Source organism: Camelina sativa, chromosome 19 (assembly GCF_030686135.1).
Source record: "Camelina sativa cultivar CO46 ecotype springtype chromosome 19, ASM3068613v1".
In the NCBI taxonomy this organism is placed as follows: Eukaryota; Viridiplantae; Streptophyta; class Magnoliopsida; order Brassicales; family Brassicaceae; genus Camelina; species Camelina sativa.
The window spans coordinates 15,304,673-15,318,040 of record NC_141898.1 but is presented as its reverse complement, the minus strand read 5'-3'; the positions used below and the strand labels follow the sequence as shown (position 1 = coordinate 15,318,040).

General features: G+C 36.2%; 2 protein-coding genes across 2 annotated transcripts; one reads left to right on the top strand and one right to left on the bottom strand.

Annotated features, from left to right (window-relative positions):
• Nucleotides 1-423: 423 nt before the first annotated feature.
• LOC104766510 (fimbrin-4) lies at nt 424-3,899 on the top strand. The gene is made up of 14 exons (XM_010490412.3): nt 424-731; nt 814-984; nt 1,076-1,296; nt 1,387-1,558; nt 1,659-1,697; nt 1,769-1,837; nt 1,927-2,043; nt 2,151-2,362; nt 2,442-2,609; nt 2,695-2,894; nt 2,984-3,141; nt 3,227-3,323; nt 3,413-3,504; nt 3,596-3,899. The coding sequence occupies exons 1-14, from the start codon at nt 645-647 to the stop codon at nt 3,755-3,757; spliced, it is 1,965 nt and encodes a 654-aa protein (XP_010488714.2). The 5' UTR covers nt 424-644; the 3' UTR covers nt 3,758-3,899.
• On the bottom strand, nt 3,835-6,763 carry LOC104766511 (BTB/POZ domain-containing protein At2g04740). Its single transcript, XM_010490413.3, has 5 exons — nt 6,144-6,763; nt 4,914-5,661; nt 4,797-4,833; nt 4,586-4,719; nt 3,835-4,331 (listed from the first exon to the last, which is right to left on the bottom strand). Exons 1-5 carry the CDS (start codon nt 6,607-6,609, stop codon nt 3,980-3,982), a joined length of 1,737 nt encoding a protein of 578 aa, XP_010488715.1. The 5' UTR covers nt 6,610-6,763; the 3' UTR covers nt 3,835-3,979.
• Nucleotides 6,764-13,368: the final 6,605 nt, after the last annotated feature.

Sequence of the window (13,368 nt, the reverse complement as noted above, 5' to 3'; positions counted from 1 at the left end):
TAAAATGCAATGTATCAAAAAGTTTTAAAAACCATATTTTCATCATAATGTTTGAGAGTAGAGATTAAGAAATTTATAAATTACCATTTTTATGGTTGATTATGAAAATCTATCAAAAGAAATTATAAATTTAAGATTATAAAAGAGTTTTTGTGTGATTTAGAAAGGTTCGTAATTAGGAATGGTTTGAAACACAAGTTTGTGGCAATGCATGTTGGATTTTTGCTGTAATGTTGAGGAAAGAAAAATCATAGCAAAAAGTACTTTTTGAAAATACCTTTTTAATATTTGTCAAATTCTACTAAAATCTACAGAAATTAATAGAATATCCATTATTTAGATAAAAATGTTAAATCTTTAGATAGTTATAAATCTTAAAGAAATACTCTTCTATAAAAAGCTTCTGGAATCACTAATGTATTTGTCTTCTTTCTATTTTGAAAGGTCATGGTGTAAAAAGTCTCCACAATTAAGTTACCACCACTTTAGATCAAACCAAAGTAAAATTACTAATCAACAAAAAAGCATCCACTCACTCTCTCCCGCCTCTGTTTGTTTTCAATCCAACTAGGAAGAACTATAAAATAAACACACGATCTTTCTCCAAATTAGAGTTGAACAAGAATCATCATCAGATTCAAGAGATGTCTAGTTACGTTGGTGTCCTTGTCTCTGATCCATGGCTACAGAGCCAATTCACACAAGTGGAATTACGTACTCTTAAATCCAAGGTCTTCTATATCCTTTTTTATTTACCACTTCACACTTTGTAGTATTCCAACATATTGATCTTTCCCCTTCTTTTTTTCGTAGTTTAATTCGACAAAAACTCGATTTGGTCGTGTCACAGTGAAACATTTACCACCAGTGTTTGCAAAACTAAAAGATTTCAAACGCACGTTTGATGAAAATAAGATCAAAACTATATTGGATGAGTCTTATCCCAATCGCTCTGAGGAAGTCGAGTTCGAGACCTTTCTCCGGGTGAGTTTGATAATGATGATCTCTAGTCTCTAGATATGTGGATCCTATATAACAATATTGTAAACTCTGTTTACTATACAATTTGTGACAGGCCTTTTTAAGTGTGCAATCCCGAGGATCAAAGGGCGCTTCATCGTTTCTCAAGACAGGAACTACAACGTTCCACCACGCGATAAATGAGTCCGAGAAAGCTTCATATGTGTCACATATCAATAACTACCTTAGAGATGATCCTCTCTTGAAGAGCTATCTTCCAATCAATCCTACAACAAATGCTTTGTTTGATCTTGTTAAAGATGGTGTTCTGTTGTGGTATTAATACATTACAAACTACTTTTATAACATGGAATTTGTTTAAAGGTTTGTGATGATTCAAGTCCTTGTTCTTTTGGTTTTGTACAGTAAGCTTATAAACGTAGCTGTGCCTGGGACAATAGATGAAAGAGCGATGAACATGAAGAAAGAGCTGAACCCATGGGAGAGAACTGAAAACCTTTCACTCTGTCTCAACTCTGCAAAGGCGATAGGCTGCACCGTCGTCAACATTGGAACTCAGGATATTGCTGAAGGGACAGTAAGTATTTTCAAAATACTTTCTTTTCAGTTTCATGTTCTGTTTCTTTTCAGTTTCATGTCCTGTTTTCTAATTTTTTCTTTGCTGCTCTGTTTTGTAGCCCCATCTTGTACTTGGGTTGATCTTTCAGATTATAAAGGTAATTACTTTACATTAATTTAAGCAAGATGATGAGATATGGTTACTAATGTTTGTGTGTTTTCGATTTAGATACAATTGTTGGCTGATCTCAATCTTAAGAAAACGCCACAACTTGTCGAGTTAGTGGAAGCAAACCAGGTAAATTAAAAGTATACATTTTGAACATTTTGTAAAACCGTTTGTGGCTGAAGCTAAACTTTATATCTTCTTTGTGAATGTTTTTTCAGGATGTGGAGGAGCTTATGGGACTAGCACCGGAGAAGCTTTTACTAAAATGGATGAATTTTCATCTTAAGAAAGCTGGTTATGAGAAACAAGTTACCAATTTCTCTTCTGATGTAAAGGTAACACTAACTTGTCTCTGATGTGTGTGTGTTTTTTTTTTTTTTTTTTTTTTTGTTTTTGCTCTGTTTCATGTATTCAATTTGTGATTTCCTTTGGTGTTTGGCAGGATGGAGAGGCATATACATACCTGCTAAATGCTCTAGCCCCAGAACACAGTACACATGTGACATTAGAGATGAAAGACCCTTCAGAAAGAGCAAAGAAGGTCCTTGAGCAAGCAGAGAAGCTGGACTGTAAAAGATTCCTTTCTCCTAATGATATAGTTGAAGGCTCTGCAAATCTTAATCTTGCATTTGTTGCACAACTGTTTCACCAAAGGTCACTATGAGGAATGCTAGTAATGAGTGAGGTTATTATTCTTTTTCATGGACTAACTTGAAAAAATCTCTGTTTGCAGGAATGGATTGTCTGATGAGAGTCCAAAGATGCCTGTATCCGTTGCTGAGAACATTGTCACAGACGACGACGAAGAAACTTGTCGAGAAGAAAGATGCTTTCGCCTCTGGATTAACAGTCTTGGTGCTGTGACTTATGTCGATAATGTTTTCGAGGATGTTAGAAATGGGTGAGAGCATTGACATCTTTTGTTTCATTAATGGGTTTTAATCTGACTTGAGAATCTTAAACTCTCCTCATCATTACATTCTCAGGTGGATTCTTCTTGAAGTTCTTGACAAAGTATCACCAGGCTCGGTTAACTGGAAGCACGCGAATAAGCCTCCAATCAAAATGCCATTCAAAAAGGTTGAGAACTGCAACCAAGTTATCAAGATTGGGAAAGAGTTGAAATTCTCGCTTGTCAATGTAGATGGTCATGACATTGTGCAAGGAAATAAAAAGCTCCTTCTCGGTGAGCTCTCTTAATTGCAGAATTAAAAGGTGTGTTTAATGTTGTAGTTTCAATATAACTTCAGTGACAATCTTGGTCTGTTCTGTCAGCTTTTTTGTGGCAACTGATGAGACACACTATGCTACAAATCCTCAACAACTTGAGATCTCACTGGCAAGGTGAAGATATAACAGAGGCAGATATTCTAAACTGGGCAAATCGGAAAGTCAAGAAAACGGGTCGAACCTCACAAGCCGTGAGCTTCAAGGTAAAGATAAAGAGTCAAAACCATGGAGACATAACCCTAATATCTCTTCATTAAACCTAACAGTATTCGATGGTTACGCTATTAGGACAAGAATCTTTCAAATGGAATCTTCTTTTTGGAGCTTTTGAGTGCTGTAGAGCCAAGAGTTGTAAACTGGAGTCTTGTTTCTAAAGGAGAAACAGGTAATGACAATACTATGTTACTATGTGATGTTTCTCTTTGTTGTTATCAGCATTGCAGGTTTGTCTTATAATTGCCATTTTTTAAGCAGAAGAGGAAAAGAATTTGAATGCAACATACATCATAAGTGTTGCAAGGAAGCTTGGATGCTCAATCTTCTTGTTGCCTGAAGATATTATAGAGGTAAATATAGCTTCATATGCACTATGCACATCTTATGTTTAGTTTGCGCTTTCTCAGGCACATAATTTTGTATGTTAACATTGATAAACAGGTAAACCAGAAAATGCTGCTGATATTAGCTGCTAGCATCATGAATTGGAGCCTTCAGAAACAATCAGACACTGAGTCTACTGTCTCTGATGATACTGATGTGAGCTCTGTGACAGAAGAGATCTCTAATTTGTCAACAGACGATGGATCTTCAGATGTCTGAAATGATGATGTTGTAAAACAAGTTTGAAATTTCTTATAAATGAAAAATCAAATCAGAGACTAAGCAAGTGGTGCATGTAGTAGAAATGAAGTTTTATTATCAATATCTACATCATGTTTGATCGTTTGTGTATAGAAAGAAAGATTTGAAAGGTTCCATATTAAAATTGGTAAAAGCAAAAACGAGGCTCAAAACTTCGCTTTAAGGAAAACCAATAAATAATCATGCGCTGGTGTCTTTGTAGTCCTCAGCTTCTGATTCGGATTTCTCTCGCTCTGCCATTTCCACGAGCATTGCAAGGCGCTTATCAAAAATCAAAGCACTCTCGTCTCTCATGTCAAGCTCTAAAGCCTCTGCTTCAAGCCACTTCTCTCTCAGATCATCAAGGAGATTCCCTTGGTCCGTGGTCATCATGGCACCTGGTGCACTTGGAACTGTGGTTCGAAGTGAAGAGTCCCCTGATGGTGGTGGCAATGTTAGTAGCATTGCCCTGAACTCGCGGGTTTCAACAAATGCCTCGAAATTACAAGCAACCAAGTCTAGGCAGTACTCTCTTATCTTCAATACACCGTACCTATGCCATTCAAGTTCAAAACTAAACTTGTCAGCTCATAATCATCCCACAATGTGTTATTAACAGAAACGTTTTAGCACTGCATTCTCAAATCCACTAGAATTAAAGTCACCCAACGAGCTTCTGTACCATAGTCAAGAAATTCTAGACCTATAGACACCAAAAATTATATGTAGTAACTTCTGTACTCGACTATCAAATGCACCAAAGTTAGCAAGCAATTAGAAAAGCGATTTAGCTACGAAGAATCATACATATCTGACAAAACCAGCCACTGACAGAGTTCTGCAGGTGTGGCAGTTTCCAAGTGAGGTAACAAGGCGTCAGCCACAGCACGTTTAAGAGGAAACAACAAATAGCGAGATGCAACATCAAAGATCTCCTCAGCCTACAAAATGATACAAATTATCAGAAGGTGAAAGTCTGAAAGATATAAATATTTCTAAATGGCAAACAAGTTCTTACCTGATTCGGACTGATCTCCTTCAAGCCATCAGTGTACCTGATAATGCCTCATAGAGTTAGCTTACCATACCAACAATTATTTTTCTCAACACGGCTTTTACAATCACAAACGCTTACATATACTCAATCATCTTCTCAAAAGCCTCTGCGCTCAAATCATGTTCTTCAAGAAATGGAAGAGTATTATCACCTGGCAAGCCATTAGTTCCCTCATGGAAATCATTCACTCGGGATAATCGTGCTCTGAAGTACTCTGATCTCGAAGCTAGAATAACTTGATGGCAATAGAAAGTTCTTTTATCCACTTTAACACAAACATCAGCAAGACTATCCACAGAATCACCAACCCTCGTATCCCCAACAGATGAATCAATTGCATCACCAGCAAACGATTTCGCAAGGGAAACTCGAAGAATCCTATGCAAAGAAGCAGGAAGCCTGTCTTCCACTGGAAGAGATATGCCCTGTAAGATGAACCGTTTCATGGAGTTATCAAGATCTCTATGCGTCTTGTACTCAGCATATCTCTGGTGATTCAGTTCCTTCTCAATAATTTTCTGCAATGATTCACATTTACAAACTTTGCAGATCCTCACAAGATCTTCCATATCATCAACCGATATCTCCAGCCTATCTGAGTAAAAGAAGTGGATGAGGCTACAAAGAGCAGGATACGAAAGCTTCTCTTTTGAGAATCGAACTTCTCTCCGGTCTTTCCATTCATTCTCAAACTTTTGCTTGAAATATGGAGATCGTGCACTTAAGATAACCCTGTGAGCTTCTATTGGTCTACCTTGCACAAAGAACATCACATCCGGTGGGAAGTAATTGGAACTACCAAACTCACTCGGAGAATCTCCTGAAACTAAGATTGCAATTTATTCAGTCTCTAGACCACATCAACAGACGTACACAAGAATGATTCAAGAACTCAACATTCCTAAAACAAACTCGATTAAGAGTGAAATTTGTAAAACGCCAAACTATTTCAGTACACATTGAAACCGATTCAAGCACGCAAATTTCCTAACATTTTGATTCAAAGACTTCAACTTTTTAAAAATTGGATATTGAAAGAAATGGTAAACCCAAAAACATCATCTCAGTACACATCTCCACATACAGAAACAGTTCAAGAATCTAACTTTTTCATAAAAACTGGATTCAAAGAACTCAACTTTCATATAAATTGGATTCAAAAAACTCAACTTTCATATAAATTGGATTCAAAGAACTAAACTTTCATATAAATTGGACAGTGAGTGTCATTGTAAAGAACGAGAGCAACCCCCAAATTAAGTCGACAGCCTCAAAATTGAGAATTGATTGAGCATTTTGGAAGCATACCAGAAACATCAAGATCAGCATTTGAAGCTTGTTTCAGATAATCTCGATTATGACAACATCCCAAAAACGTTTCCCTAAGTGAAGCTTGCAAAGGACCAAGCGGAGGAGGACGAGCTTCAAAGGCCTTAAGAAGCTTCCGAATCCTCAAATTGAGAGAAGCGTAGTGACAACGATCACCGTCAAACGTATGTTCAGAGCAAATCGCACCGTTCTCTAGAAGCAATCGAGCAGCATCTATGTGACCAGCGAGACAAGCGTAATAGAGAGCAACAGAGTCCCAACGGTCACGTGCGTTGACGTTGACTCCGGTTTCAAGAAGGTACCGGAGCCTGTCGACGTCACCGGCGCGTGAAGCTTCGAAAACGTCGCCGTTTGGGACTTTTTTTAAAGGTACGGATGGTTTGTAATCTTGGAGGTCGAGGTCGAGATCTTCTAGGTCGGATTCAAGAGTCCAAGATGAGGACATTTTGGAGCATAAACCCTAAAGGAAGTGAGTGGTGGTGACTATTGTTTTTGTTTCCATGGCGGATTTGAGCTTCTACGATTTAACGATTTTTTTTCTGATAAAGAAGAGCTTCTGCATGAGTCCGAAGGTCTTATGTAATATCTCTTACGTCAACGTGTTAACTTGTTGTCTTGTCTTGTCTTTTTAAGTTTAACTATAGGCGCTAAACGTTTGTACATGTGTATTTATTTTTGATTTTTAACTACATATATATAAATTATTTAATTTTATATTTGTATACGTAATTGTAAACATTTATATATTTTTAATGTAATTTAAAGAAATTATAATTTCTTAACTTTTGTTTATGATTTATTATTTTTTTAATATATATTTTTATATAATTTTATATATATAATGTTTAATATTGTAAACGTTAAACCACATAAAAAACTGTCTAGGTCCCAATTAGACGTTTTAGAAACTAGATGCTGCGTCACCGCCGATATATGATCGCTTTTTTGAACAATAACTTTTTCAAGGTGTGGTATTATGATTGTTTAAAAAAATATTTATATTGGTGGATTAAGAAGTCAAAAAGCCTACAAGCCCAAACCACTAAATCTCTTTTTGAGGTAAGTCGTTTGAGTTCGAAGTTTTTGAGGCTGGTAACACACAACTGGTGTTGTAGTATAGTTGAAATGTGAACCGGAAATGTTACGAATCTTTGATCAATTAGTGTTAATTAGGAATCTAATCTGATATATTAGGAATGGGAATGTCTCTTATTTATACTTTATCAATACAAAAACCAAAAGAACTGTATACAGTAACTCTTTTTATTGAAAAGTTGCTTTTAAATAAATATCATGAACATTTGAAGGGAGAGAAGAGATAGCTTACGTATAATAAAGATGATGAGCTACTCCATTAATTTTCAGTTGTGGTGATCAAAACTCATGCATTTTTTTGGGTAATTGTGGTCATATATGTGGTCATATATATGTTGTAATTGTTAGATTATAAAAAATTTCGAACTAAAATAAATTGTCGCCCAAAAGGTGATTTCCTAAACAGAAATTAAAGTCAATACACAAAGATCAAAGCATTTTTTTTTAAGTGAGACAGAAAAGCAAAGGGTCATTGTCTAAGGGAATATGGCTTCCCAAAGCCATAGAAGGGTTTCCGTAAACTCTAATTCAGCCTGTTGAACCTCCTCCTTGTTATAGTTATATACAAAAAGAACTTTGTGACCTCTCGATCTAAACATGTCAAGAAGATTGGCAAACTCCGCTTCTTGTGCGATGGTATTTGAGACAGTCACTAAATTGTGAGGAGCAGGCGAGAGATTGTCCAACATCCACGTAGTGTCATGTAACATCCACACAGCGCTTGTTTTACCGTTAGAAACTATTATACAATATCAATATGGTGGAAATTAATATTTTTTTAGATTTAGAGAGACTAGTAGTAGTATGTAAAAAAAAAAAATGGTGAAAGAAGGAAATCATTATCGGGAAGAAATCTGATTCCGAATTCCTTAGAGTTTTCCACCGTACAATTCGGTATCCTATAAGCCGCAGAATGAGAATAGAAGAAGAATCAAACACAACCAACAAGAAAACCCTTCTTTCTCGAGACCTTATTTAACATTATCATGAAGTGTCAAAAGATCGAGACCAATAGGGAGCGGGAAGTCCGTTAAATCCAAGAAGAGCCCTGTCGTCCTCGAAACTACTTCGCCTACACGAAAACAGAAAAACGCATTCACGAACAGAAAAAGACCCATCGATCGATTAAATCCACTACGAATCAGTATATATATTTATACATATTAACAAATAATAAACAATTTTGAGCGAGAAATCTTTTAAAGGTGATTTTCCCATGCATGGTTTAGAAATAATAATTTGTTAAAGAAGTTTGAGGAATAATCTATTTGAGCTGCGGGGAAAACAAGTTATTTCTCCCTCAAAATTATCATATCAAGCTAGATAGAGCCCGAACTTTAACTATAATATATATTTCCCCGAGAAAAAGTTCGACACCTATGTCTTGTTTTGATCATTATGTACCAAATAAACCTTAACCAGCTAAAATAATAGTAAACCAAAAAAAACCAAATTACAAAGAGATAGGAGATCATGCTCAACGAATTGCCATCAACTTACATTTGCAGTTTTTGCAGATTTTGAACCACGAGTAACATCATAAATGAATGATGATCTAACACGGGCTTTCACTGACTTGGAAATATATGAAGCTGTGTGTCTAATAGGTGATGACGGAGCCCCAGGATCAGATGGATTAACTGCTCGTTTTTATAAAAACTGTTGGGACATTGTTGGCAAAGAGGTCATCATGGAAGTTCAAAATTTCTTTGAAACATCCATTATGACATAAAATATGAACCATACCAATATTTGCATTATCCCAAAAATAGAAAACCCCACAACTCTTGCAGATTATAGGCCAATTGCACTTTGCAATGTTCTTTACAAGATTATCTTAAAGTGTTTAGTTCGACGTCTGAAGAAACACTTAGATGACATAGTATTTGATGCGCAAGCAGCTTTCATTTCAGGCCGATAAATCCAAGACAATGTCATGATAGCTCATGAAGTCATGCATTCACTAAATGTACGCAAGAGAGTTTCAAAGTCTTATATGGCGGTTAAAACTGATGTAAGCAAAGCCTATGATAGGGTTGAGTGGAACTTTTTGAAATATACTCTAGAACTATTTGGTTTATGTGACAGATGGATGGCTGGATTATGGCGACCGTTGAATCTGTAAGTTACTCCATTCTGATAAATGGCTCACCCTTTGGACATGTCAAACAGGAAAGAGGAATACGCCAAGGTGATCCCTTATCCCCTTATCTCTTCATCCTTTGTTCGGATATATTGAGCCACCTTATCACGACGAGGTCTGCAGAGGGTGACATAAAAAGAATTAAAGTTGGAGATAATGCACCGCGTATCACGCACCTACAGTTTGCAGAGGATTATTTGTTCTTCTGTCAACCTAATAGGAATAATTGTCAAGCACTAAAGGATGTTTTTGATGTGTATGAATATTAATCGGGACAGAAGATCAATACATCAAATTCTATGATAACGTTTGGTTTCCTTGTATATTGAGCAACAAAAACTAGGTTAAAGACGATTCTTGAAATACCAAATCAAGGAAGAGGCGGAAAATATCTGGGATTACCAGAACAGAAAAAAACATGAAATATTTGAATACATCATCACTAGAGTGAAACAAAGAACATCAAGTTGGAGTGCAAAACAACCCTCACCAGGAAAGGAAATAATGCTTAAGGCTATGATTGGGAGACACTTTAAACACTTTAAAATTAATTTTAATTCTTAAAAGCCTAAATTTTAACAATCAAACTTTTATTGCTTTATTATTTTTGGCAGCCTTTAATGTCTAAAATCCCAAATTTTTATAGTTTGTACGTACAAATTTTAAAAATCACAAATTTGAGACTCTTTTGGCTGTAAAAAATAGATAATAATAAAAATGTAGTTATTTTTTCTCTTTCTTATTTTCAATGTATAATTTATCACAACTACATTTTGATTCATTAAAAAATTATTTCCGTTATTTTGAGATACATTTTTCATAATTATTTTTTCATCAACAACCATTATATCGATATAATATTTTAATCAATTATGTCATATTTTAATATTTTTTTATATTTATAGAAAACATACAATAAAAATAACAGTCAGTGTTAAAGATTTAACAGTTAAAGTTTTTACATCAAAAGTTTTAATAGTTCAAATTTTTACAGAAAAAGTCGTAACAGTTAAAATTTTTACGGCAGAAGTATCTATAGTCAAACTTTTACAGTTAAAACATCTATCGCCACAAGTTACAGTCGTTACCAATCGGGACCTAAATTAGTGGCTTTGGCAATGCCAGTCTATGAAATGTCGTGTTTAAAGTTGCCAAAAGGAGTTATCTCAGATATTGAATCAATACTCATGAATTATTGGTGGGAGAAGGGTGCTCAACAAAGAGAAATTTCTTGGATAGGTCGAGACTTGGAAAATTTCAATGATGCACACTTAGCAAAACAAGCATGGCATTTTGTAATGCCCCGACCGCCACCTCTTTGGAGACCCCATGTCCAATCTCAGTCCATAGGTCCACCTTCTTTAATGGGCCTCATGTCCTCTCCCTAGGCCGGTGAGCTCATCTATATCCGACGGCCGATTTGCTACATCCAGCAGGTTTCAAAGCCTTGTTACCATCCCTACAAATCACCACATGATCTTTCCCTGTGATTTGTTCTCACTCGCACAGTTCTGAAAATCACTTCCTGGAAGGTCACCCATCCTGAGACTACTCCAGCTCAAGCACGCTTAACTCTGGAATTCTCTGAGGACCCTTGACCGAAAAGATAACTGCACTTTTTTGACATAGGTGGCCAAATCAATTCTTTTAAACCTCTCTGCAAAACCAGGGTGTCGCAATTCACCCCCATAAACAGAATGCAACGTCCTTGTTGCGCACCAAGACCATCACCCCCGACGATGTGAGCCCAGCCGGCTCCACACTCATCTGGGTTCGGCTCTTATATCACTTATAACGCCCCGACCGCCACCTGTTCGTGGACTCCATGTCCAATCCCAGTACATGGGCCCACCTTCCTTAATGGGCCTCACATCTTCTTACTAGGCCCGTGAGCCCATCTATATCCGACGGCAGGTTTGCTACGTCCGGGAGGTTTTCAAGCCTTGTTACCGTCCCTACAAATCACCACATGATCTTTCCTTGTGTTTTGTCCTCACTTGCACAGTTCCGATAGTCACTTCCCGAAAGATCACCCATCTTGAGACTACTCCAGCTTAAGAACGCTTAACTCTGGAGTTCTCTAAGGACCCTTGACCGAAAAGATAAGTGCACTTTGGTGACATAGGTGGCCAAATCAATTCTTTTAAACCTCTCTGCAAACCAGGGTATCACACGTTTAGTCCAATCCCAAATTCCTTGTTTGCCATTATCTGGATGAATCTATCCTCGATGCAAAACCCAGAAATAATCAATCATATGGTTGGTCGTCTTTATTAGTAGGCATTTCGTTAATAAAGAAGGGTTGAAGATACAATGTTAGAGATGGCAAATCAATTAGAATAGGGATAGATAATGTCATTAACTCACATCCTCCACAACCAATTTTTCCTTACAATTTAATGGCACACTGGACACACTTATGGCAGTGATAGGCGAGAGCAGATCATGGAACTCTACGAAGATTTTCATGAACATCAAAAGAGAGGATATCGACCAGATTCAACATATTTACTTTGCAAAAGAAACCCAACCAGATAATCTTACATGGAACTATAGTATCTCAAGACACTATATGGTTAAGTTAGGTTACTGGTTGTTAACACATGATCCTCTTTCTAGTCATATGCCTCCAGACAAACCATATGGATTGATAGAGCTCAAGAATAAAATATGGAGATTACCAGTGATTCCAAAAATAAAACACTTTCTCTGGCGTACAATATCTAGAGCTCCCCCAACAGTAACAAGATTAAGATCACGAGGTATGTCATTAGACCCCCTATGTCCACAATGTCGTCAATCAAAGGAAACGATCAACCATGCCTTATTTACATGTCCTTTTGCACTAATGGTTTAGCGTTTTTCAAGCACCCCCTATTTAGACTTAACTTGCATATCAAATGATGATGAAGAAAACATCTCTAACATCATCACATCCATCTTCAACTCTGCACATTCAGACAATGAAGCAATATTACCTCTATGGTTGCTTTGGCGAATTTGGAAGGCACGAAACAACTGTGTTTTTAATAACTACGGAGAAAGTCCTTCAAAAACTGTTCTGTGATCGAAATTAGATACAAAAGAATGCTTTGATCTTATGCATAAAGGTGACATGCCTTCTTAATATATCATGGTTTTTGTGGTTTTTAACCATGATATAAAGAGTATTTTAAAGTCTTTTGATGTGTTTTTAGTTTCTTTTTGAGTCTTTACAATTTTATAGGATTTTGGCATTAATGGAGCAAAGTGGAGCAATTTGGGACGTTTTGGAGCGAGGAAATCAACTTGGAGACGATCAAGAGTGATGGTGTCGATCGACACAAGGCCCAAGTTTTGAAGATTTATAAAGCTGCGTTAAAGTTTTCCATATTTGCATCATTAGTCTATGAACGTGTTTTAGAAATATAAATAGGTTTTCTAGGTCATTTTTTAGACCAAAGCATTATTTTTGCAAAACCCTGAGATATTTTAGAGAGCTTTTGGATAGAAGAATCAAGACTCCTTCAGAGAAGATTCAGAACTAAACATTCGTCAAATTTAAAGTACTGGTATAAAAAAATTATTTCTATCAAGTTTGTTTTTGCAAAAGGGGTCTCTAATCATGCTACACATTTGCTAGCCCAGTTGGGATGTAATTATTGCTATTTCTATGCTGATTCTGTAACTTTGCCAGATTGGCTTGTACTGATCGGGTTTTAATCAATACTAGGATCTACCCCGTGGTACACCACGAGGCAAATATATATATATATTTTTTCTAAATTATTCTTGCACCTTTAGTTTAATTAAATTGGCATAGTTATGTTGTAGTTTTGTAATAATTACATTTTCTCGTTTGCTATATATACGTTTCATATTTTTTGTATTTTTAATCAAACTAACTATATGTATTCAAAAATATATATAGGGGATTGTATAGATACGATGAAATTGTGGATAAATTTACAATTGAGCAGAGCTCTA

Bases quoted from the DNA above. Each gene is read 5' to 3' on its own strand.
- LOC104766510 (XM_010490412.3), top strand. From the start codon at position 645: ATGTCTAGTTACGTTGGTGTCCTTGTCTCTGATCCATGGCTACAGAGC. The intron at 985-1,075 runs GTGAGTTTGATA...AATTTGTGACAG, and splicing joins AGTTCGAGACCTTTCTCCGG to GCCTTTTTAAGTGTGCAATC. The intron at 2,895-2,983 runs GTGAGCTCTCTT...CTGTTCTGTCAG, and splicing joins AAATAAAAAGCTCCTTCTCG to CTTTTTTGTGGCAACTGATG.
- LOC104766511 (XM_010490413.3), bottom strand. From the start codon at position 6,609: ATGTCCTCATCTTGGACTCTTGAATCCGACCTAGAAGATCTCGACCTC. The intron at 5,662-6,143 runs GTATGCTTCCAA...TTGCAATCTTAG, and splicing joins TGCTGATCTTGATGTTTCTG to TTTCAGGAGATTCTCCGAGT. The intron at 4,332-4,585 runs GTATGATTCTTC...TGAATGGCATAG, and splicing joins TGGCTGGTTTTGTCAGATAT to GTACGGTGTATTGAAGATAA.